This window comes from Phyllobates terribilis, unplaced genomic scaffold (genome assembly GCF_046119375.1).
Source record: "Phyllobates terribilis strain yellow unplaced genomic scaffold, ASM4611937v1 Scaffold_12__6_contigs__length_324123572, whole genome shotgun sequence".
NCBI lineage: Eukaryota > Metazoa > Chordata > Amphibia > Anura > Dendrobatidae > Phyllobates > Phyllobates terribilis.
In genome coordinates this window covers 217,564,394-217,588,664 of record NW_027362772.1, presented here as the reverse complement: position 1 = coordinate 217,588,664, position 24,271 = coordinate 217,564,394, and the positions used below count along the sequence as shown (strand labels likewise).

General features: G+C 48.3%; 1 protein-coding gene across 4 annotated transcripts in view; it reads right to left on the bottom strand.

Moving 5' to 3' along the window:
* The window catches only part of GRIK4 (glutamate ionotropic receptor kainate type subunit 4), a 616,708-nt gene that overhangs the window by 207,940 nt on the left and 384,497 nt on the right, over positions 1–24,271 (bottom strand). For all 4 annotated transcript variants that reach the window (XM_073656653.1, XM_073656651.1, XM_073656650.1 and 1 more), the window contains one exon: positions 4,228–4,392. In XM_073656653.1, the coding sequence (XP_073512754.1) occupies positions 4,228–4,372 (145 nt within the window). In that variant the 5' untranslated portion in view covers positions 4,373–4,392. The remainder of the gene's footprint in view (positions 1–4,227; positions 4,393–24,271) is intronic.

The window sequence follows — 24,271 nt, the reverse complement described above, 5'->3', positions numbered from 1 at the left end:
GAATCTCACCAGACTGCGAATGGAAAGACAGCATCGTCTGAGCAGCAGAAGGTGGCAGCCATCTATAAATTATGAGACCAGACAGAGAAAGGGCCCTTCAAATAATAGGACGGCTACAGTAGAAGTTAGAGACCTTTCAAGATGTCCTGAGGATAGTGGGCGTGGGTTTAGAGGTAGTGAGACCTCCAGTAACTCAGGTCTGAGAGGTCCATACAAACGACCCAATAGAGTACGGGACAGCACGAAGTCAGACCTGATCGTAGATACAAGGGCAAGCAAGTCACACTGCTGTATTGATCGCTGGGAGCGGGGGGGGTCTGACCAGGTTGCGACTGACCGCTGGGAGCGGGGGAGGTCTGACAAGGTTACGACTCGGAAATGTGACTTGACGAAGTTAGTGACAATGACAGATGGTAGGTCCCTAAGGAATGGGATAATGTTGATGACTAATGTTCCAGGGGCTGAGCAGCGCAATTGTCAAGTACATGGTCTCTGTGTGAACTGTGGGTTATAATGTGATTGTGTATACTATGTGTTCAACCCCACAAGTTTGAACAGAGGGGGGGGGATATGTAATGCAGTGGCTTGCTGCATTGCTAAAATATCCAGGGGGTGTGTTCTGGCTGACCATTTACCTCCCCCTCAGGTGACTGATCACATGACTGTAACATCATCACAGGCCCTGTGTGCACAGAAGGATAAATAAATCCTGGTGGTTTTGAAACAGAGGGAGAGAGAGAGAGGCCTGTTGAAGCCTGGAAGGCAGAGGCTGGATCCCTGTGTTTGAGATACCAGTAGCCTTGGAAGGCAAGAGGCCTGGTCCCTGTGTGGGACTCCACTAGCCTGGAAGGCAGAGGCTGGATCCCTGTGTTTGAGATACCAGTAGACTCTCCTCCGGACCCGGGTACCATAGAACCAGGGCCGGCGTCAGCACCCGGCGCACCCGGGCAAATGCCGGGGCCCTGAGCAGGCAGAGGGGCCCACTGGCGGTCTCGCACCCCGCTGGGCTATGGGCGGAGGAGAGCGGTGTCAGCGACCGCCCTTCTCCGCCGCTTGCTCAGGGCCCCGGCAGCTGGATATTTACCTCTCCCTGTGCCTCCGCAGATCAGCTGTCTTCCTGCTCTGTGCTCCCTGTGACGTCTCAGGTTAGAGGGCGCGGTGACGTCTTTACACCGCACCCTCCCCTGAGCCGTCACAGGGAGCGCTGAGCGGGAAGACGCCGACAACGCTGGAGTTCGGACCCGTGCAGCGGGCAGCAGGTAGCAGGTGAGGAGAAGGGAGGTGAGTATTTGATTTTTTTTTTTAATGTATGGAGGCATGGGGCAGTATAAAGAGAAGGGGGGGGGCATCCTGCATGGGGCATTATAAAGAGAGGGGGGGGGGGCATCCTGCATGGGGCAGTATAAAGAGAAGGGGGGACATCCTGCATGGGGCATTATAAAGAGAGGGGGGGGCATCCTGCATGAGGCAGTATAAAGGGGGGGGGCAGCCTGCATAGTGCATTATGTGGGGGGGAACAGCCTGCATGGAGCATTATAAGGGGGGGGGGGCAGCCTGTATGGGGCATTATGTGGGGGGTAACAGCCTGCATGCAGCATTATATGGGGGCCAGTGTCCTGTATGGAGCGTTATAAGGGGACCGGTATCCTGTATGGAGCGTTATAAGGGGACCGGTATCCTGTATGGAGCATTATAAGGGGACCGGTATCCTGTATGGAGCGTTATATGGGGGCCAGTATCCTGTATGGAGTTTTATTAGGGGACCAGTATCCTGTATGGAGCTTTATATGGGGGCCAGTATCCTGTATGGAGCTTTATAAGGGGACCAGTATCCTGTATGGAGCGTTATATGGGGGCCAGTATTCTGTATGGAGCCTTATATGGGGGCCAGTATTCCGTATGGAGCCTTATATGGAGGCCAGTATTCCGTATGGAGCCTTATATGGGGGCCAGTATTCCATATGGGGCCTTATATGGGGGCCAGTATTCTGTATGGAGCCTTATATGGGGGCCAGTATTCCGTATGGAGCCTTATATGGAGGCCAGTATTCCGTATGGAGCCTTATATGGGGGCCAGTATTCCGTATGGGGCCTTATATGGGGGCCAGTATTCCGTATGGAGCCTTATATGGGGGCCAGTATTCCGTATGGAGCCTTATATGGGGGCCAGTATTCCGTATGGAGCCTTATATGGGGGCCAGTATTCCGTATGGAGCCTTATATGGGGGCCAGTATTCCGTGTGGAGCCTTATATGGGGGCCAGTATTCCATATGGAGCCTTATATGGGGACCAGTATTCCGCATGGAGCCTTATATGGGGGCCAGTATTCCGCATGGAGCCTTATATGGGGGTCAGTATTCCGCATGGAGCCTTATATGGGGGCCAGTATTCCGTATGGGGCCTTATATGGGGGCCAGTATTCCTTATAGGGCCTTATATGGGGGCCAGTATTCCGTATGGGGCCTTATATGGGGGCCAGTATTCCGTATGAAGCGTTATATGGGGGCCAGTATTCCGTATGAAGCGTTATATGGGGGCCAGTATTCCGTATGGAGCGATTCACCGGTTTCTGAGCTATTGTGGAATTTACAATAGATATTACTCATGTAATGTAAGAAGTGAAATCTTTGCATTGTACTGTATATATACATATATATATATATATATATAAATATATATATATATATATATATTTCTCCGCCGTATCTCTGCATCATGAATCGTGGTATGTGTTAAAGGGGCCCACTGAGACTCTTTCGCCCAGGGCCAGAAAAACCTGGAGCCGGCCCTGCATAGAACCTGTAAAAATAAGAATAAAATAAAAAATAAACATTATACTTACCTTCTGATGGCCCCCGGTGTCTTTGTCCTAGCTTGCCGGCAGATCGCGGTGGACTCAAGGACCTGCCATGACGTCATTTATTCATGTGACGGGTCATGCGACCGCTGATGTCGGCAGGTCCTTTCAGTGTACAGCGAGCTTCCGGCAAGCCGAGACGCATCAAATAAAGGCCATCAGAAGGTAAGTATAGATTTTTTTATTTTTTAACATTCTTTCGGTCACAGTATATAAATCCATGCCGGCTGCATGGATTTATATAGTGTGACCAAGTTGTCATGCACTTTCCAAGTGATGCTAAAATCGCTTGGAAAGCGCTTGTCAACCCGCATGCGGAAATGCATGTGAAGAACGCTTCACATCCCCTTGTCCCTGGCAGGAAAAACGCATGTACAATCTGCATCTACAATCCGCATGTACAATCCGCATGTACAATCCGCATGTACAATCCGCATGCGTTTTTTCTGCCAGGGAGATGCAGAAACGCTCAGAAAAAATCCAGAGCATTTCTGCATCGTGGGCACATAGCCTTAATGTTTCGGTCTCTAACACAGACCTTCATCAGACAGATTGCGATAGGTAGGACGATATGATTAAGTGGTGCAATACAGATAAGTGTAGCAGCCCAATGAATATAACTCCCTACCTATAGAGCAATCCATCTGATGAAGGTCTGGGTTACAGATCGAAACGCTGCTAATTTAGATTGTGATTCCTTAATAAACTACATGTTCTCCTTACATCGTATGAGTGCCGGATCCTGTCTTTTACATTATCTATGGAGTAATATCCTATCTGAGCACTTTACAGTACAGAGTGATGTATATATTTGTGCCTTAAGAGCAGGAAAAGGAGAGAGACGAGCATTGCAGGGAAGCGAGTGTGGCCACGTAAAATGACATTAGCTCGCTCAGCGATGATGCCAGGCAAGAGAGATTGACTTCCGGTGATGTTCAATGTTATGTATATATTCCGCTTACCTGTTGGATCTGGAGATGGAAACCACAATCTGGAGTTGCAAACCAAGTCTGCCGGTCATTATGAGGAAGCAAGCACTGCCAACTGGAAACGTTGATCTCTGTCAGACCACCAGTGCACAAGATATAATAATTCTAGTTTAGGTTTCCCAACTGCAGATCATTGTGGGGAAGTGAGCGTGGCAATGTAGACTGACATTAGGCCACTCAATGATGGTGTTGGGCAAGATTTTTTTTTTATATGGAACAAATCGTGAATCGAATGTCGAAGTGTTTGAATTTGTGTGGAAAAGCGAATTTCGTGGAATTCGACTTGGACTCGATCTTCTTCAAATCGATCTGCTCATCTCTAATTAAAATGTATAATTTAGATCATTTGCTTTATATTTTCAGTAGAAAAAAAATCATACTTGTTTCTGCCGTCTCATACTCGCTGTCTCGTAGAAGCTCAAAGATGTCCACCTCCAGTTTGGATTTGCCTTGCCTCTCTGGCGTCCGGTTTATTCTGTCCTTGGCTAGTGTGATTGAAAGTCGCTCTCCTCTACTGCATTCCATTGGGTCATCTAGAATCGCAGCTAGTGAAAGAAACGAGATTACCTTTAGAAAACATTCCCATGAGAAAAATGATGATGAAGTGTTTTTACGTAATTCGTGGCGCCATTCGTCCTTTTTAGCATTCCTGCTTTGTTGTCGAGATTGAACGTTTTGTGTTAATCTTATCAGGCGAGATATTATTATTCCAAAATCAGTAGGGGGTACAGTAATTATGCATATTCAGAGCGATTAGACAGTGTACATTTTACAGCATGTTATCACTCTGCTTCTTATATGCTTGTACAACTGGATAAAGAGCGACGGGTGAAAGGCTGACCCCCGTGGAATTGGTTATTTTTTAGGTGACCGCGAAGGAAATGATTGACATGACCGATGGGCAAAAACATGAAAAGAGGTTTATCACTAAAAATAAGCCTCCTCTCCTGCCAGACTGTGCTCTTCTCTGCATTTCAGTCTATAATAGCAATAATACATTCATTGTATAAAAGTAATGTGCCCCCTTCGAATGTTTCTGATGTCCATACCATTAAAGCAAGGTCCTCTGAAAGACGTCTGCTTTGCTCACTAAAGGCTTTCTGTCTATTCCCAGTTGCCTCCATATCTCTCTCATCAGATTCTTTGCCTGTGCCTCACATCAAACATTCTGGCTCCGTCAGTTTAGCTACTGTGAGATTCGGCGGTAAAAGATCATTTGCAAAAATAACTTAACTTGTCTCTCCTTTCTCATTTCAGCACAATGCGTAGTGCCGGTCCTCCGAGACACAAACTCCGCCACAAATATATATCTATGCTCTGTAATCACAACCCCTGTAAGGCAACATGCACTATTAAACAGAAGCTTAAATGAGTTGTACCGAGATCGCAAGTTGTCATGTATCTGCAGGATAGGAGATAACTTTCTGTACGCTAGGACCCACATCAATCACAAGATGGAGGGTCACAGTTCCTTGTTTGAATGGAGTGGCGGCTGAAAATGTGCACCTGTTGAATCCCCTGGCTGAGACTGACTGAGGTAGGCGAGTTGGCTTTCTCCATCAGATCCAACGACCTTGAATGAAGTGGTAGCGTGCATGCTCAACCATCATCCCATCCTGTTGTCATACTCAGTGGGGGAGGTCAAGGTTCTGGGACCTCCAGCGATCAGTAAGTTATAGCCTATTCTATGGATAGATGATAGCATGCCATCTTGGAACAACCCCTTTAAAGTGAATGTCCTGCTTTTAGTGCCATATATCTGTTAGAGCTAAAGTTTGTGCTGATTAGTTTGTTTGATAGCTTAAGAACTGCATAACTCCTATGTAAAAACACTGAAAGGATGAAATTATGGCAGTCGACCACACAGATAGAGAAGGCCACTATGCAAGAAAAGTACATGAGCCCGTTGCTGTTTAATAGCTCATCAAATACATAATTCCATTTGCTTTGGAAGTAGAACTGGCCCCCTTACCTTTTGGGTCCCTGTGTGGCTGCACAGGTTGCACCAATGATATGTCCACTCCAGAGACCACCTCGGCTGGTGGGAGCCAAGGGGCTTATTGTATACTGGTGAGGTCAATGCATAAGCAGTATACATTAAAGGGGTCGTGCAGGATTGGGATAAAAGTCTGCAGTCACTTCCATGTGACAGCAAACTACTGAATCCTGACAAGCACGCACACTGCACACTGTTAGGATTCTCTGGTAGCGGAGGCGACAGTGGGCATTCACGTGACAGCAAGTATGGAATTTACAGGCGGAAAGCTGCATCCTGACTAGATGTGCACTCAATACAAGTGGACTGAGCAAAGCCGAGTACATCTATTTGGCATGTGAATCCATACATGCAAATCTCACTCTTGCAGTCAAGTGACCGCCAGCTCCGCTGCTGTCAACGAAGAATTTCGACAGCGTGCGGCACGTATGCTGTAAGGATTCAGAAGTCTGCAGTCCCAGAGAGTTACTACAGACTTTCATCCCAACCTGGACAACCACTTTAAGTGATGACAGTAGGCAGCCAGAATTGGATCATTCAACTGTACGTGCAAATGGTTTGGAGTTCTACATCAGAACAGTGGAGCTCTTAGCGCAATAAAAATGTAGAAAATGCTTAGCACAGAATTATGTACGCTTCCATGATTGTAACCTGAAATTTAAGAATATTATGAACTGTGGACTAAAGCAGGCAATAACATGTTTTGTAGCTACCTTTAATTGTTTGGTAACCCCTTCAAGATAGGACCATATTTTCATTTTGTTTTCTCTCCTTTATCCAAGAAACATAACTTTTTTTCTGTCGACATACTGTAGCTGCATGAGGTCTTATTTTTTGCAGGATGAGTTGTAGTTTTGAATTATACCATTCACTTTATCATATAACGCACTGAAAAATGGTGAGGGATTTCTAATTGGTGATAATTAGTGAAATAAAAATGCAGTTTCACCATGGTTTTTTTTTTTCCTTTTTACGGAGTTCATTTTGGATTAAAAATGATCTAGGAATACGTTTCCTAAGATCAGTATGATTATGGCAATACCGAACATGTATATTTTTGTGGATAAAAAAATCTTAACTTTGTAGAAAAAAAAAAATGGTTTGCATCTCCATTTTCTAAGACTCATAACTTTGTTATTTTTCCGCCAATAGTACTGACTTGTTTTTTTGTGCGATGAGTTATGGTTTTCATTTATATCATTTTGGGGGTACATAGGATGTTTTGATCACATTTTATTGCTTTTATTTGTGGAGGTCTGCTTACTGAAAAATAATAGCATTTTATTTTTTTCTCGGGTTAATTAATTTTATAATTTTATAGATCAAACTAGAACTGGGCTTCCTGGGAGGACCAAAATGACTGAGACAGGGGACTTCAGTAGGACCTCGGCTCCCATGGCAACTTCTTAGTGATTTTGAGGATGTAAGCGTGGACACTGGCAACCAAATCATTTAAATACCACCTGTAATTGACTGATAGTGGCATTAACCCTCCGTCAGGGGCAACTGATCTGACAGGCGCAGCTCACTTAGTTTCATTTCTCTATTTTCAGTGGTTTGTCTGGGAAACACCCTCCTCCCAGTACCTTCCTAACTTTAAAGGATGTGTGAAAAATGAGAAGCCATTTATTACATTCCTATTAAGGTAACTGATCTCTTTTAGAGCATTGAAATTTTAAAAAAAGGAAAATATAGCCAATTTTCTAGACTCTGCCTGACAGGCGCAATGCCCCTAAACTCGTTATGAAACATATTGCCCCTGACGGAGGGTTAAATAGGTTAACAGCAGCGATCAGAGCTAGCTTGGGCTGCTGCTGTTACCAATCAGCATCTGCCCAGTATGGAGCCACCTCAGCTCCTGAGCTCTCTCTATACACGCGGACCCTGATGCAGATGTACAGTGGGGAAAATAAATATTTGATGCACTGCTGATTTTACAAGTTTTTCCACCTACAAAGAATGGAGAGGTCTGTAATTTTGATCGTAGGTACACTTCACCTGTGAGAGACAGAATCTAAAAATAAAAACCAGAAAATTACATTGTATGATTTTTACATAATTAATTTGCATTTTATTGCATGAAAACAGAAGTTTCATGCAATAAAATGCATGAAAGTTCTGTTTTCATGCAATAAAATGCAAAATCCCTGCAGCAGGGATTTTGGCCTACTCCTCCATAACTTCCAGGTTTTGGGGCTGTCGCTGGGCAACATTGAGTTTCAGCTTCCTCCAAAGATTTTCTATTGGGTTCAGGTCTGGAGACTGGATAGGCCACTCCAGGACCTTGAAATGCTTCTTACGGAGCCACTCCTTAGTTGCCCTGGCTGTGTGTTTCAGGTCATTGTCATGCTGGAAGACCTAGCCACGACCAACCTTCAATGCTCTTACTGAGGGAAGGAGGTTATTGGCCAAAACCTTGCGATACATGCAGTGCAGTGGTCCTGTCCCCTTAGTAGAAAGCACCCTCAAAGTATGATTTTTTTCCCCTCACCATGGTTCGAGGTTGGCATGGTGTTTTTGGGGTTGTAATCATCCTTCTTCTTCCTCCAAATGTGACGCCCAGCTGCGCTTGGTATCACAGATCCTAGAAGAGTGCATTGATGGATTTCTCCACAAGAGGCCCCCATAAACATTCACACATCTCCACCTTCCACCTCAGACCAGCAGAGGGAGCCCGTTATGGATATAAATAGGGAAGGTGGAGCTAGGTAGTTCAGTCTAGTCTAGTCTAGTCTAGTTTAGAGTACAGAGTGATTCAGCAGTTTCTCTGAAGAGCTACCTCAGAGGACAGAGCCTGTTCCAGCTCCTCCAGTTGCTAGCCTGCAGTGGAGCTCATCCAGACTAAGACTCAGTTGTAGCTCAGAATAGTGAGCTTTAGGTGTGCCGGCACCATAAGATAGATGAAGCGCGGCAAGCTGCCGTTATTGTGTATAGCCTAGTGAGGGCCCGAGCGTGGCCGAAGGCGAGTGGAAAGTGAGTAGCAGTGGGGGCAGAGGAGCTTACCCAGCTAACCCCGAAACAAATACCGGACACCGGGTCCGAGCTTACCGGGATCTCTACGACCCAGTAAGGCATAACCGGAATCCCTGGAGAACTACAGGTCCCAGGTTCACCAGAGAGCTGATACGTAACAGAGCCAGGAGACACATAGGCCCCGTAAGCTGGGAGCATGCACTCCAAGAGAAGGCCCTACCACAACGTCAGCCGGTGCAGGACAGAGATAAAGTTAGGCCTAGCTCCAGGCAGGTCAGAAACTTACTACGCAGAGCAAAGAAACAGGAGTCCCTACACCCGCTCATTGGGGAGGATCCTGATATGCACCCTTCACCCTACAGTGCTCCGGGACGTGCCTGAATTTCCATCAGTAAAAGGTACTGAAGTGACTATCGTGTCTGTCCCTGTTCTTGCTTTGACCCTGCTGGGTCTCACCTGTCCTGCATCCCCTCTCCATACGCTGCCCTGAGGCCTAGCTCCACCTGTGGGGAGCTATACCATCGAGCTACCTTATCACCGGCCTCAGTGGACTGCGCAGCGCTGGTGATTCTCACCAGAAACCACAGGTGGTGTCATGAACTTTCATAAAAGTAACAAACCTATTATCCCAATATATAATCCCCTTTTTAAAGCTGACCCCAGGGTACGGGCCCGGGAGCCGACCACCGCGACATGCCCAAGGCCAGGCAAAGGCCCGGGTACTGAGTCGTCCCCATCCCCCTGGGCTTGTCATCTTTCCTGGCGTCACGAACAGGATCGTGTGCCCGCTGCAACGACGGAGTGTTATGCCTGTTGCCACCGGGTACTGTGCGCCTTTAATTAAAAAAACTGTGTACGTTAAACTGTGGTGAAGATTGCCGCCATTGTTTGGCCGCCGAGCGAGAAGAAGGGCGTAACCGTGGGAAACTGAGGGGCGTACCTGCAAAAGCGCGCAAAGCCCCGGACACGCCCCACGCTTCGACGTCAAACCAAGAAGCGCCAGGTCCTGGAAGGAGCGTCGCCGAACGCTCTGACGTAGGACGCAAGTGACACAAGGTCCTGAAGACGACCGTCACCTGCGGAGCTGCGGCCTCCTGGAAGAAAAGAAAAGAAGGTAGGCCACGGTTCACTAGGGGGGCGCCAGAATGTCCGAGGAACAGCATGACGCCGGAATACCGGTTAACGGCCCTGATGTTCAACCCGCGCCCGACGCCGTGCAGGCCGAGGCGGCCGCTCCACCAGCAGCGCCTGTAACTCCTGTCATTCCCATAACTTTACCGTATATTCCTGGAGCAAAGTGGCTCCCCCAGTACAACGGCAAACCAGATACCCTGTCTGGATTCAAATGGAAGATATCTGGTATCTTAGACATGTACTCTATGACAGGCAAGCAAGGGGCCGCTGTTGTATAAGGACAACTGACTGGTGCTGCGGAACGGGAAGTGGAAACATGGTCGGCCGCAGACCAGGAGTCAGTGTCCGCAATCTTTAAAAAGCTACATACTGTTTTTGAGGATCATACTGAGGCGGACCTCCGGATGAGGTTCTACAACTGTTCTCAACAGCCGGAGGACAATGTTCGGGACTATGCCTGGCGTCTACAAGGGGCCCTGCGGGCTCTGAAACAGGTTTGTCCGACCAGCATCGAAAATGAAAACAAAATGCTGAAGGAACAGTTTATCCGGGGACTGAGGTCTCCAGAGGAGAGCAGGACTGTGCGTTGGTGGTCCTTGGATCATCCAGATGCCACCTTTGACAATCTTAAGGACATGGCTATAAAAGGACTGCAGCCCCTGGAAACAAATGCCATCCAATGTTACCAGGGTGGGACTACCCCAGTGCCTGCTAGACCCACCTTTTCCCCAGTGGCTGCTGAAGCCAAGGTTCCAGCAACGTCCCCTAGAGAGCTGGACAGTCTGCGCTCTGAAGTGCGCCAGTTGAGTAAAACCCTGACCACTGTGCTGAGTGCTCTGCAGCTGCGGACAGAGGCGGAGGAAGGAGGGAAAATCCTGTTAGCCGATAGCCCTGAGGATGTTCCCTGGATGCGAAGGAGGAGGAGGACAACACCACCCTCTACGAGGATCAGTGACCAGCGCCGTCCACAGAAGGACCCTACCTGCTACCGCTGCCGCAAGACCGGACACACCGCCCAGAATTGTCCTTTAAACGAGAAAACCCTGGGTCCGAGTGCCGATACCCAGGAGTAAACTCCCCAGGCCCATCAGACTGGTACAACAGGTTCATCGGAGGAAGACCTTTCCTGTCCATTGTGCTGGACGGCATCCCGACGCACGCTCTGCTGGACACAGGATCTCAGGTAACCATAATGCCTGACGTCCTCTACAAGAGGTTCTGGTCCATGGACGACCTACGTCCGCCAGCCCCAAATCTTTCTGTTTATGCCTCAAATGGACTCCCCCTTAACCTAATCGGGGTTAAGAATGTGACAGTAAAAGTGGGGAGAGTGGAGCTGAAGGACCAGGGACTAATTGTAGTAGAGACTAATCCTGATGATACTAATCTGTATATGGTACTTGGAACTAACATTGTTGGTAACTGTTTGGGAGAAGTTGTGTTCTTGCTCAAACAGATAGCTGACCCTGCCAGACCAGGACAGAGGAGGGTGCTGCAGAAGGAGATCCGAGTCCTGATGTACCAACAGCAAGTAAGGTTAACAGACGGTGAAATCGGTAATGTGCGGGTGACGGACCCCATACCCATTGTGATCCCCCCAATGAGTGAAATGTTTATCTGGTGTAGAGCTGCTATAGGTCTTAGAGGACAGAGCTACCAGGCGGTAGTAGAACCCCATTGCTCCGAGCTTAGACCCACGCTCTTAACCGCCAGAGGAGTGGTAGATGTACGCAATGGGAGGGTGCCTGTCCGTCTTCTCAACTGTGGGGAAGATGAGGTCAGGTTACCATGCTATGCCACTGTTGCCAAATTACATGCTGTAAATAACAACTGCATTCACAAGGCGGAGTCCTTAACCTCACCAGATGAAGGAGAGGATGATGACCCTGCAACCCAGGTGGAGGATTGGTGTCAGCAGCTCCATGTTGGGACAGACACCACTCCTGCCCATCAGAAACAGGGTGTACACCGGGTGGTTCAAGAATACGCGCAGGTGTTCAGTAAACATCCACTTGACTTCGGGGGGATTAAGGGGGTTCAACACCATATCCCCACAGGTGACCATCCACCCATCAAAGAACGTTACAGGCCTATACCACCAGCACACTACCAGAAGGCTAAGGAAATGTTGCACGACATGAGAAAGGCGGGGGTAATAAGGGATAGTTGTAGTCCCTGGGCAGCTCCCCTAGTGCTAGTTAGGAAAAAGGATGGGAGCATGAGAATGTGTGTAGATTACCGACAAGTAAATCGCATTACACATAAAGATGCATACCCTTTACCACGCATAGAGGAGTCCCTAGCTGCCTTAAAGTCTGCAAATTACTTTTCCACCCTTGATCTCACTAGTGGGTACTGGCAAGTAGCTGTGGCTGAGGAGGATCGGGAGAAGACGGCCTTCACTACCCCGATGGGACTCGGCGAGTTCAACAGTATGCCGTTTGGACTCTGCAATGCCCCCGGAACGTTCCAGAGATTGATGGAGTGCTGCCTGGGACACCGCAACTTCGAGACTATGTTACTATACCTGGACGATGTAATAGTGTACTCCAAAACGTACGATGACCACTTGAAGCACCTGGCAGAGGTATTTGAGTCACTGTCCCGGTACGGGATGAAGTTGAAGCCCTCAAAGTGCCACCTGCTCAAGAGAAAGGTACAGTACCTGGGGCATATTGTCAGTCCAGAAGGGATAGCACCAGACCCGGAGAAGGTCACTGCCATCCAGAAGTGGCCGGAGCCGAAGAACCTCAAAGAGGTGCGTCACTTCTTGGGACTAGTAGGATACTACCGGAGGTTTGTAAAAGACTACACCAAGAAAGCAGCTCCTCTGCAAGACCTCCTGGTAGGGCAGTCCCCCAAAGGCAGAAATCCTCCATTCCACTGGGGTAAGGAGCAAGCCGAGTCGTTTCAGGAGATGAAAGAGATCCTGACAGGTGATGGGATCCTAGCCTAACCTGACTACAGCCAACCGTTCCTGCTGTATACTGATGCCAGCAACGAAGGACTGGGAGCTGTCTTAAGTCAGAAGCAGAATGGCCAAGAGAAGGTGATCGCATACGCAAGCAGGAAGCTCCGCCCGACCGAGAGGAACCCAGAGAACTATAGCAGCTTTAAGTTGGAGTTCCTGGCCTTGGTCTGGGCCATCACTGAAAGGTTCAAGCACTATCTAGCCTACAGTAAGTTCACTGCCTTCACTGATAACAACCCCTTGACGCATTTTGAAACAGCTAAGCTAGGGGCACTGGAACAATGATGGATGGCTCGGCTGTCAAATTATCAATTCACAATTAAATACCGGGCAGCCGCAAGAACGGCAACGCCGATGCCCTGTCCAGGATGCCTCACCAGTCAGACACAGAAGAAGAAGTGGATGACCTGGAAGAGATTGAGCTACCTGCCTTTCACCGGAATGGGATAATCCACGAGCAACGAGCCTCCAGGAGGCAGCGTGGAGAGACGTTAAACCCCCTGCCTCACCACAGCTGGAAAGAGACCAAGGACAGTGACCCGGTTGTCAGCCACATTAAGGAGCTGATAACCCAAGAAGGTTCCTCCCTGGAAAACGAAGCGTCTCCGCAAGCAAACAGCTGTGGAACGAGAGAAGCCGGCTGTTTATCTACCGTGAGAAGCTGTGCCGGAGGTACGTCAATCCAAAGACCCATGAGATGGTATGGCAGATAGTGGTCCCCAAGACAGACATCCAAATGGTGTTGGAGGCCTACCACGATCAGGTGGGGCACTTTGACTGGAAAAAGCTAGAAACCCTGCTGAAGTGTCGATTCTACTGGGTAGTAATGCGCAGCTCCATTGAGCGGTGGTGCCAGGACTGTGGACCCTGTGGCCTTAGAAGAAAAGACTACAGCAGCCAGAAGGCACCCCAGCAACCCATCAAGACGACTCGACCCCTGGAGATCGTGGCCCTGGACCATGTCAAGCTGTCCCCCAGCAGGTCAGGGTACTCTTATGCTCTGACCATGGTGGATCACTACTCACGTTTCCTGGTGGTCGCCCCCGTCAAAGACCTGACGGCAGAGAAGGCAGCAAAGATGTTCCAAGCGTCTTTCTGTAGACCCCATGGTTATCCTGAGCAGGTGCTGACGGACCAAGGCCCGGCCTTTGAGGCTGAGTTGTTCAAGGAGTTCTGCCATCTATACGGGTGTAAGAAGATAAGAACTACACCGTACCACCCACAAACCAATGGTCTCCGCGAGAAGATGAATAACATCATCATCGACCTGCTAAAGACCATACCACTTGAGGAGAGAAATCAGTGGCCAGACCTACTACCTGATCTAGTACTGTAGATCTGTACAATCACATACCAGTAAGTTCCACCAACTGCACTCCGGCATATCGCATGCGAGCAAAGCCAGAAAAGCTGCCCATAGATCTGGAGCTTGGTGTTGTTGAGCCTGAAGCTGATATGACCATTGAGGACTGGGACACGACCAGACATGAGCAGTACAGGAGGGTACAAGCCTGTGTCGAGGACAGTCTCACTCGGGTGAGAGATAAGCAGGAGGCGCACTACAAGAAAAACGCGCCCTCAGAACACTTCACGCCTGGTGAAGTAGTATTGACTAGGAAAAGACAAAATCACAAACTTGATGACCAGTGGGAGAGGGAACCCTACACTGTGTTGAATTCAAGATTTGATAATAAGAAGACCTGCTTAATTAGTCTAGATGGAGGAAGAACGTCTGCAACAGTGTCCAGGGAACACCTAAAGTTGTGTCCAGACTTACTGAAACCCCAAGAAGAAGTGCCCCTCACAATCCCGGAGGAACCTAAAGAAGCAGTGATACACACTGACTTAGGAGACTTCCCAGCAGATTGGCCTCAAATAGGAAGTGCAATAATCATTCCAACACTCCAATTCTTCGAACAGCCAGAAAACCCTCCACAGCAAGTTGAACCTGTAAGTGCTGCAGAAGAGCCTAGTGCTGCAGAAGAGCCAGCTCAAGAACTATCACCGGATGAAGGATTCCCGGTAGGAGCAGAGCAAGAGGGCCCAGCCAATGGTGAACTTGCTAGATCCAGAGAGAGGTTAAGGCAGTTTTACAACTTAGTCACACGTAGAACTGGTAGGGTAACTGAAAATACAGACTCTAATACCACACAGATCACCGCACTGCGCAGAACAACACGTAGCACGCGAGGTAAACCCCCTGTCAGATACACTCAGTAAGATAGTTACCCCTGGGTTATTGTGTATGATTGTACTGAATTATTGTGTATTTTCATGCATATGTAAATTACTTTGTGTTTTGCCTAATGACTTCTTTAGTTACCTAAGAACTTCGTGGCTGAGGACTATGTGCAGCCCAAAAACTGCTTCTTGTATATAATTGCTAAACCTCACCATAAGAGACTTGAATTCTGAGGACGCTTTGTACTTGTTTATATTGTTATGCAACATTTAAGCTTGGTGCCTCCCATAAAGAGAAGATTGTTCATGTTTCCTATTGTTGTTGTTTTAAAATGTACTTCAGCCCGGGAGTGCTGAGCTTTGCTAGGGGGGAACGTGACGCCCTGCTGCGCTTGGTATCACAGATCCTAGAAGAGTGCATTGATGGATTCCTCCACAAGAGGCCCCCATAAGCATTCACACATCTCCACCTTCCACCTCAGACCAGCAGAGGGAGCCCGTTAGGGATATAAATAGGGAAGGTGGAGCTAGGTAGTTCAATCTAGTCTAGTCTAGTCTAGTTTAGAGTACAGAGTGATTCAGCAGTTTCTCTGAAAAGTTACCTCAGAGGACAGAGCCTGTTGCAGCTCCTGCAGTTGCTAGCCTGCAGTGGAGCTCATCCAGACTAAGACTCAGTTGTAGCTCAGAATAGTGAGCTTTAGGTGTGCCAGTGCCATAAGATTGGTGAAGCGCGGCAAGCTGCCGTTAGTGTGTATAGCCTAGTGAGGGCCCGAGCATGGCCGAAGGCGAGTGGAAAGTGAGTAGCAGTGGGGGCAGAGGAGCTTACCAAGCTCACCCCGAAACATATACCGGACACCAGGTCCGAGCTTACCGGGATCTCTACGACCCAGTAAGGCATAACTGGAATCCCTGGGGAACTACAGGTCCCAGGTTCACCAGAGAGCTGATACGTAACAGAGCCAGGAGACACATAGGCCCCGTAAGCTGGTAGCGTGCACTCCAAGAGAAGCCCCTACCACAACGTCAGCCGGAGGAGGACAGAGATAAAGTTAGGCCTAGCTCCAGGCAGGTCAGAAACTTACTGCGCAGAGGCAAAGAAACAGAAGTCCCTACACCCGCTCATTGGGGAGGATCCTGATATGCACCCTTCACCCTACAGTGCTCCGGGACGTGCCTGAATTTCCATCAGTAAAAGGTACTGAAGTGACTATCGTGTCTGTCCCTGTTCTTGCTCTGACCCGGCTGGGTCTCGCCTGTCCTGCATCCCCTCTCCGTCCGCTGCCCTGAGGCCTAGCTCCACCTGTGGGGAGCTATACCATCGAGCTGCCTTATCACCGGCCTCAGTGGACTGCGCAGTGCTGGTGATTCTCACCATAAACCACAGGTGGCGTCACAAACTTTCATAAAAGTAACAAACCTATTATCCCAATATACAATCCCCTTTTTAAAGCTGATCCCAGGGTACGGGCCCGGGAGCCGACCACCGCGACATCCCCAAGGCCAGGCAAAGGCCCGGGTACCATCCCCGTTCCCATCCCCCTGGGCTTGTCACAAACATGGTGAATGGAGTTGATACCAAAAAGTTCTATTTTAGTCTCATCTAACCACATGACCTTCTCCCATGCCTCCTCTGGATCATCTAGATGGTTATTGGTGAACTTCAAATGGGCCTGAACATGTGCTGGCATGAACGGGGGGGACTTTGCGTGCCATGCAGGATTTTAATCCATGACGGCGTAGTGTGTTACTAATGGTAATGTTTAAGACTGTGGTCCCAGCTCTCTTCAGGTCATTGACCAGGTCCTCCCATGTAGTTCTGGGCTGATTCTTGACCTTTCTCAGAATCAGTCTTACCCTACGAGGCAAGATATTGCATGGAGCACTAGACCAAGGTAGATTGACAGTCATCTAGTGTTTCTTCCATTTTCTAATAATTATGCCAACAGTTGCTGCCTTCTCACCAAGCTGCTTGCCTATTGTCCTGTAGCCCATCCCAGCCTTGTGCATGTATACAATTTTGTCCCTGGTGTCCTTAGACAGCTCTTTGGTCATGGTGGACAGGTTGGAGTGTGATTGATTGAGTTTGTGGATATTTGTTTTTATACAGTTAATGAGTTCAAACAGGTGAAATAAATACAGGTAATGAGTGCAGAGTAGGAGGGCTTTTTATAGCAAAACTAACAGGTCTGTGAGAGCCAGAATTCTTGCTGTTTGGTAGGTGATCAAATACTTATTTCATGTAATAAAATGCAATTTAATTATTTAAAAATCATGCAATGTGATTTTCTGGTTTTTATTTTTAGATTCTGTCTCTCACAGTTGAAGTGTGCCTACAATAAAAATTACAGACCTCTCCATTGTTTGTAGGTGGGAAAATTTGCAAAATTGTCAGTGTATCAAATACTTATTTTCCCCACTGTACATCAGGTTGTGTGAATGGGTTAAAGGGACTATCCATCCTAAAAATATTGTGCAATTGGTTTACATGCAGTAAGCTTATTCACGTACACGACACATTGCATAGATACCTCTGTAAGCTAATTTATGTGCATTGATGTTATCATGCTCCAGGTGTTCATCTTCTACTTGTGTGACATGCAGTGTACTGAACAGGTATTTTTGCCCCTTATCCTCCCCTTTTACACTGTAGTGCAGGGCATCACGCATCTCATGCCTTGTATACCCCCTACTCCTACCAACACCTCTCTGTCTCTGGAGGGATCATGTTTCTCATGCTGGGTAACAGATAATGTTGAGGCAGTGAAAAAAATGATAGCAGAGAAGACGGTAAGGGAGTAGAGCACTATCTTACACCTTGTATTAAAGAGGTATGTAGGCAGCTGTAAATAGAGGCAACGCTTGTGAAAGGGGTAAGAAATCATGGGAACTGTATTCCTTTACACTGTTAATAGTACCCACAGCAACTCTTCTGTTAAACAGATCTGAAAAAGGAAATTTAAACATAACTACTGAATGATGGTGCCCATTCAGACACATCTAAGCCCTTTTCTGTTTTTCATAATTTCGGAAACCCATTAAACATAATTTCATCCTTACATCTTTAATGTGCATTTTCTATTCATCTGAATTGTATCAAAGAATATATAAGAAGTCACCGGCTGTACATGTGGTCTGTTATTTTAATGTTATTTAGATATTCCCAGGGAACCACATTTCATCCCTCTGTTGTAATGGAAATTACTTTCTTCTTCCTTCTGGCTATTGTCAGAGATAATTAGGGAGGAGTAGTAGTAGTCTGCCGTAATACATGGCTTGGTGGCTATAATCTATAGGACTATTTACATGTAATGCAATGACTGCCAATTGACTTTTTACTTTAAATTCAGCATGCTCTGTGTGTGGTGATTTTATGATCTTCATCTTATAGACTTCTCTACACTATGTGCAGAATTATTAGATAAGTGAGTATTTAACCATATTATCAATTTTTTGCCGATTTTCCAACTCCAATCTCTTTAAGCTTGAATGCTTATTAGATTAATCAGATCAGGTGATGTGTATTTGTGCAATGGAGAGGGTGCGGTCAAAGGATACAAGCCCTTTATCACGGTGTGCAGAATTATTATGCAGCTTATTTTCCTCAGGCAAAATGAGCCAAAAATGAGGTTTATCTGATTGTTAAATGTCAAAAATTGTTACAGAGGGATGCAGCACTCTTGAATGCTAACAAATTGAGGCAGATCACAGAAGCACCAAAAGTCTTGTTGTAAATAGTCAGTATTGCAAAAAACATATTGAGTAGTGATGAGCGAACACTAAAACGCTCGGTCACTCGTTGCTCGAGTCGAGCAAATTGGAATACTCGGGTGCTCGGTCCGAGTAACGAGCCCAATGTAGATCTATGGAAAACTCGAACATTTTTCAGGCGGCTCCCCCCAGCGGTCTGCAGAGGGACTAAAAATTGCCCAAATCGATGGGAACAGTGCTCAAATGACATGGGAACAGCATGGGGAAGACCCCTGGAAGCATTTCTGACTCCCAGGTCACTGCTGTCAACAATGTTGTCAGAGTATTACACCACTTTAACGGACTCACAATAAAACATACAAAAACGAAACCAAAATGCATTTTCCTGGGAAATATGTTAAGGAACATCCTTTCCAGGGTAATGACTTGTATATGACGCGCCCCCTGGACCGTGGGGTACTCGGTGCCGGGCCGGTCATTGCTAGGGGAGTTGTCACAGTGGCGGTGACCTGGTCCGTGACCCAGGGCAGTTAATAAAAGGAGATATTTACAGGGGATTTATAGTTCTTATATACAGTTCGTGACGTCACCTGCGGTATGCGGCTATATGGAGCTGCTGCTGCGAAGCAGGTCCTCTGGAGCTGGTGTAAATGCAGCAGAGTTGGTTCAGCTCTCCACAGGTAGAGCTTAGCTCCAGGGCAGTGTAGATGTTGCTGTTATGAAAGTAGTACTCGTGGTGCAGTGTAGTGCAGGGGGTGATGGCGCAGCAGTAATAATTGACAAAGACAGTGGGGTGCAGTCTTCCGGATTTACTCACAGTTCTTATTTTGCTCATGGTTACAACTGCAGATCATAACTTCCCACGTCGTGCTGCGTTCACCGGGCAGGGGCTCAGCCAACCCTCAGGTACTTCCGGAGTACATAACAGGACCCCCTTCTGTGTGTTCCTTCTGGCCATCTCCCTGCACCTCACACCTAGTGTCCCAATCCAGTGACCGCGGACCTTGCCGGGCGACGTCTTCTCTGTCCCCTGGGTGCTCTATGGCCACCTCCTTGGTGAGACAGATGTGGCTTGTGGCTGCAGTACCTGAAATACTGCAGCCCCCGGTTTCCTAGTTGAGGCTTAAAGAACTCTGCTAGTTTAGGGACCGGTCCCCTATGTGCGACCTGACCCCTCCACCGCCTGGTAGACTCGGGCGTACGGGTTGCCTCCAGCACTGCCCGTACCCCTGGGATCCTTTCTTCACTGCTGGAGCCTTTCTCCTGCTCCTCTCTCTCTTCAGTCTTGGGCCTCTCTGGCCAGGCCCCTGCTTCCCTGAGCAGAGCTCCTGCACAGCTCTTGCTCCCACTACTTCTCCTCTCAGACTGATCTGTCCTTTCAAGATGGCTTCCCACTTTATACTATTCCCAACAAGTGCTCCCCTGATTTACTTCCTCCACCCACACCCACTACATGGGTCCCCCTACTTTGGTCCCCCCCCACTCCAGCCAGGGACAGGGCTCAGCAGAGAAGCGACGCATCTTGCCCCTCCTGCTGGTCTGGAGTAGTGTAGTGTTGGATGCAGGTGTTAGGGTCCCGGGCAGTACTCCTTCCTTACCTGAGAGTGAGATACCACACCTCTGGGTGAGATGCAGTACCTCTGTGGTGACAGAACCCTCAGGGGTGCCACATACCCCCCTGGTAGAACACATCACGTCCGCAGGCTGGAACAGAGTAAAACACGGTTTAAGACATACAATTTTTCTAGAATGCATTCGCATGGAAGATATTAACCAAACTTTTCTTCGCTTTATGGGAGGCATATTCCTTAAACGTTACAGGTTACTATATAAAACTTTTCAAAGAACATTTTTCTTTATACTCATAAAACATTTCTCACATAAAACATTTTTAGCAGGCTACAGCCCGATCTGTAATCGGGTGTCCATTCCACTAAGCAAGGTGCAACATGAGGGACCCGTCCGAAAACCATAAACGTAGGCCTTGGGCGTGGCTGCAGGGCATAGGTGATCCTGGTGTTGGACCACGTCTTCGGCCATGCTAAACGGATTTTTGTTCAGTAGTCTAATATAAAGTTTAATATAAGTTTTAATATAAAGTTTTAATATAAAGTAATATAAGTCTAATATAAGTTTTAATATAAAACCAATAAAGGGGCACTTGAAGAAGTGCAAACTATTTACAACGGAAAGTTTTTTGGTTATTCACCGTCCATGTCACGAAAACAACACCCACTCTTGGGTCAGACCTTGCAGCTCTCTGGCGCCCCCTTATCCTGCTGGTCAAACACGGTATTGACAGAGGATAAGCACGGGTGCAGCTGCTCTAATTTATGTCGACTATTGTGGCACGTGATGTGACAGGACGTATATATACCACCAGTTCCTTCCAGGAACGTATATATACCTCCGACCAGCCACCCTCAAACCACAATATCACATAAATACTGGTATACTGCCACCACCGATCGCTTAACAGGTGGATCGGGTACCTGGTAGGTAACGTGAATTAGCGGGTGAGGAACGTGTTTGCTCGACATAGGACAAGAAGAAAGAAACTGGTAAATAATTAATGATTTACTCCCAAAAGGTGGGCAGTGTTTACAAAATATATACAAGATATTATAAAGGAGACAATTTACATGTATGCATAAACAGTTATTAAAATAAAAGGGATAAGTAATAGCAAAACCTGCTTCACAAGGTGATGGTCTCAGATTCTGTGGGAGGGACGGCTCCCCGGAAATTAGAGGTGATTCTTCTTACGCCGCGTGATGTGCGTGCGTTCGACGTCCCTGAGAAGAATGACCTGAAAATGGCCGATTTGCTTTTTAGTAAGCAGCCAAAACTCTGGGGAACACCCCTTATTTACCTTACAAGGGGGGCTCGGCTTTGCGAGCCCACCCAGCTGCAGAAGACCTAAAAGATCCTTCAGATTCCATATCTTGGTGTGGGGGGGTCCCACATCCAAGAGGGAGACATCATCTTGACCGTCACCAATATTCATGAAGATAGATATTAAATATGAAACCTCTATGACGCTCAGAAGCTCAGAATCCATTATCTCAGTTCCCGGTCATTCCTCAGTTATGCAAGTTATACTATTGTAATGGGAAAAAGGTGAGCATTCAAAAAACGTGGTTCCGATGTTTCTGTCAGACCTGTGCGTGATTAAAATTGGCATAAAACGTTTGTACAATTAAACAATGGGATTTTTTTGGAGGGATTTTCCGGTTTGTTCCAGTGCTTGCCATGGACTGAGGTTTTATGGCGGGTCATAAAAATTCCTGGTTTGGGGAAAAGCAAAAGTGAGTTCTATGTCTTCACTTACAAACAGATAGGGGGTGGTTTTTTTTTTCTTTTTTAAAACATCTCTCATTTTTTAAAACTCGGGCAAAAATACCTTTTGCCTGACACCTCCCCCTTTTTGACTGCGCTATGGAGGTAGGACCTTCTGGTACTCCTCCAAGCGTATGTCTGGAGGCTCCCCTCGCCGGGACAACCCATCGGCATTGCCATGCTCGCTGCCCCTGCGGTGTTGAACGGTAAAGTCGTACTGCTGGAGGGTGAGGCTCCAGTGTAACAACCTTCCGTTGGCACCTGACATGGTGTGCAGCCAACTCAGGGGGTTGTGGTCAGTCACGACAGTGAAGGGGCGCCCGTACAAGTAAGGCTGTAAGCGGTTGAGGGCCCATACAATGGCCAGGCACTCCTTCTCTATGGTGGAATAGGCCACTTCCCTCGGCAGCAGTTTCCGGCTTAGGTACAACACGGGGTGTTCTTGGTTCCCCGAGTCGACCTGGCTGAGTACAGCACCGAGGCCAAATTCACTGGCGTCGGTCTGTACTAAGAGTGGCCGTGTGCCATCGACCGCCTTTAGTACAGGAGAGCTGCTCAGGGCAGTCTTCAAAGCCCTAAAGGCCACCTCGCATTCATCCGTCCATTTGACGGAATGGGGTAGGCTCTTCCTGGTGAGGTCTGTCAAGGGCTTCGCAAGGCTACTATAGTCCTGCACAAAGCGTCTATAGTACCCTGCGGTGCCCAAGAAGGACTGCACCTGCTTCTTGGTCCTGGGGGTGGGCCAGGACACGATAGCGTCCACCTTCCCAGGCTCTGGCTTCAGAGTACCCCCACCTACCCGGTGCCCCAGGTAGTGGACCTCGTTCATGCCCATCTGGCACTTTCCCGGCTTGATGGTCAAGCCCGCCTGGTGAATGCGCCCGAGCACCTGCTGCAGATGCTCGAGGTGATCCTCCCAGGTGGGACTGAAGATGGCAATGTCATCCAGGTACACTACTGCGTACCTCTCCAGTCCCTGGAGCAGGTGGTTGACCATTCGCTGGAACGTGGCAGGGGCATTTTTCATGCCGAAGGGCATGACCGTGGATTCATACAATCCGAAGGGGGTGATAAAGGCGGACTTCTCCTGAGCCCCGGGGCTCAAGGGAATCTGCCAATATCCCCGACTCAAATCCATAATGGAGAGATAGCTCGCGCTGGCTAACCGCTCCAGCAGCTCCTCAATGCGTGGCATTGGTTGTGCGTCAGAGGCGGTGATAGCGTTGAGCCCCCTGTAGTCCACACAGAACCGGGTGGTCCGGTCCTTCTTAGGCACCAGGACTACAGGTGAGGCCCACGCGCTCTTGGACCGCTTAATCACCCCCAACTGCAGCATCTCCTCGACCTCCTGGCGCATGACATGCTGCACCTCGTCGGAGATTCGATAGGCTGTCCGCCGGAGTGGGGCATGATTCCCGGTGTCCACTTCATGGACCGCCACTTCAGTCCTGCCAGGCAGGTTGGTGAACACTGCTTGGAAGGGTTTCAGCACTGCTTGCATCTGAGACCTCTGGTCTGCGGATAGCAAGTCGCTTAGCTCTACATCCTCTAGGGACCCGCTGGCCTTCGCTTGGGCGAGCATGTCCAAGAGGGGGTCATCCTCCCCATCCTCGGGCAGGTTGCAGACCGGTAGGACGCAGGTTCCACGTTCTTGATGAGCCTTCATCATATTAACGTGAAACGCCTTCCGCCTACCCCGCTCGTGGTCAGGGGTGATCACGTAGGTGACCGGGTTGAGCTGTTGGTGAATGACGTACGGGCCTTCCCAGGCCGCCTGAAGCTTGTCCTTTGGTACGGGGACCAGCACCCACACCTTCTGACCCACCTGGTAGGTCCGTTCTCGAGTGTTCTGGTCGTACCAATGCTTCTGGTCAGCCTGGGCTTGCGCCATGTTGTCATGCACCAACTGCGTCAAGGTCTGCATCTTGTCACGGAAGCGCATGACATACTCCACGATGGACACTCCTGGGGAGCTCGGCTCTTCTTCCCAGAATTCCCTTATCAACCCAAGGGGTCCTCGGACACGCCTGCCATACAGGAGCTCAAAGGGGGAGAACCCCGTCGAGGCCTGTGGAACCTCTCTGTAAGCAAATAGCAGGTGTGGGAGGTAACGCTCCCAGTC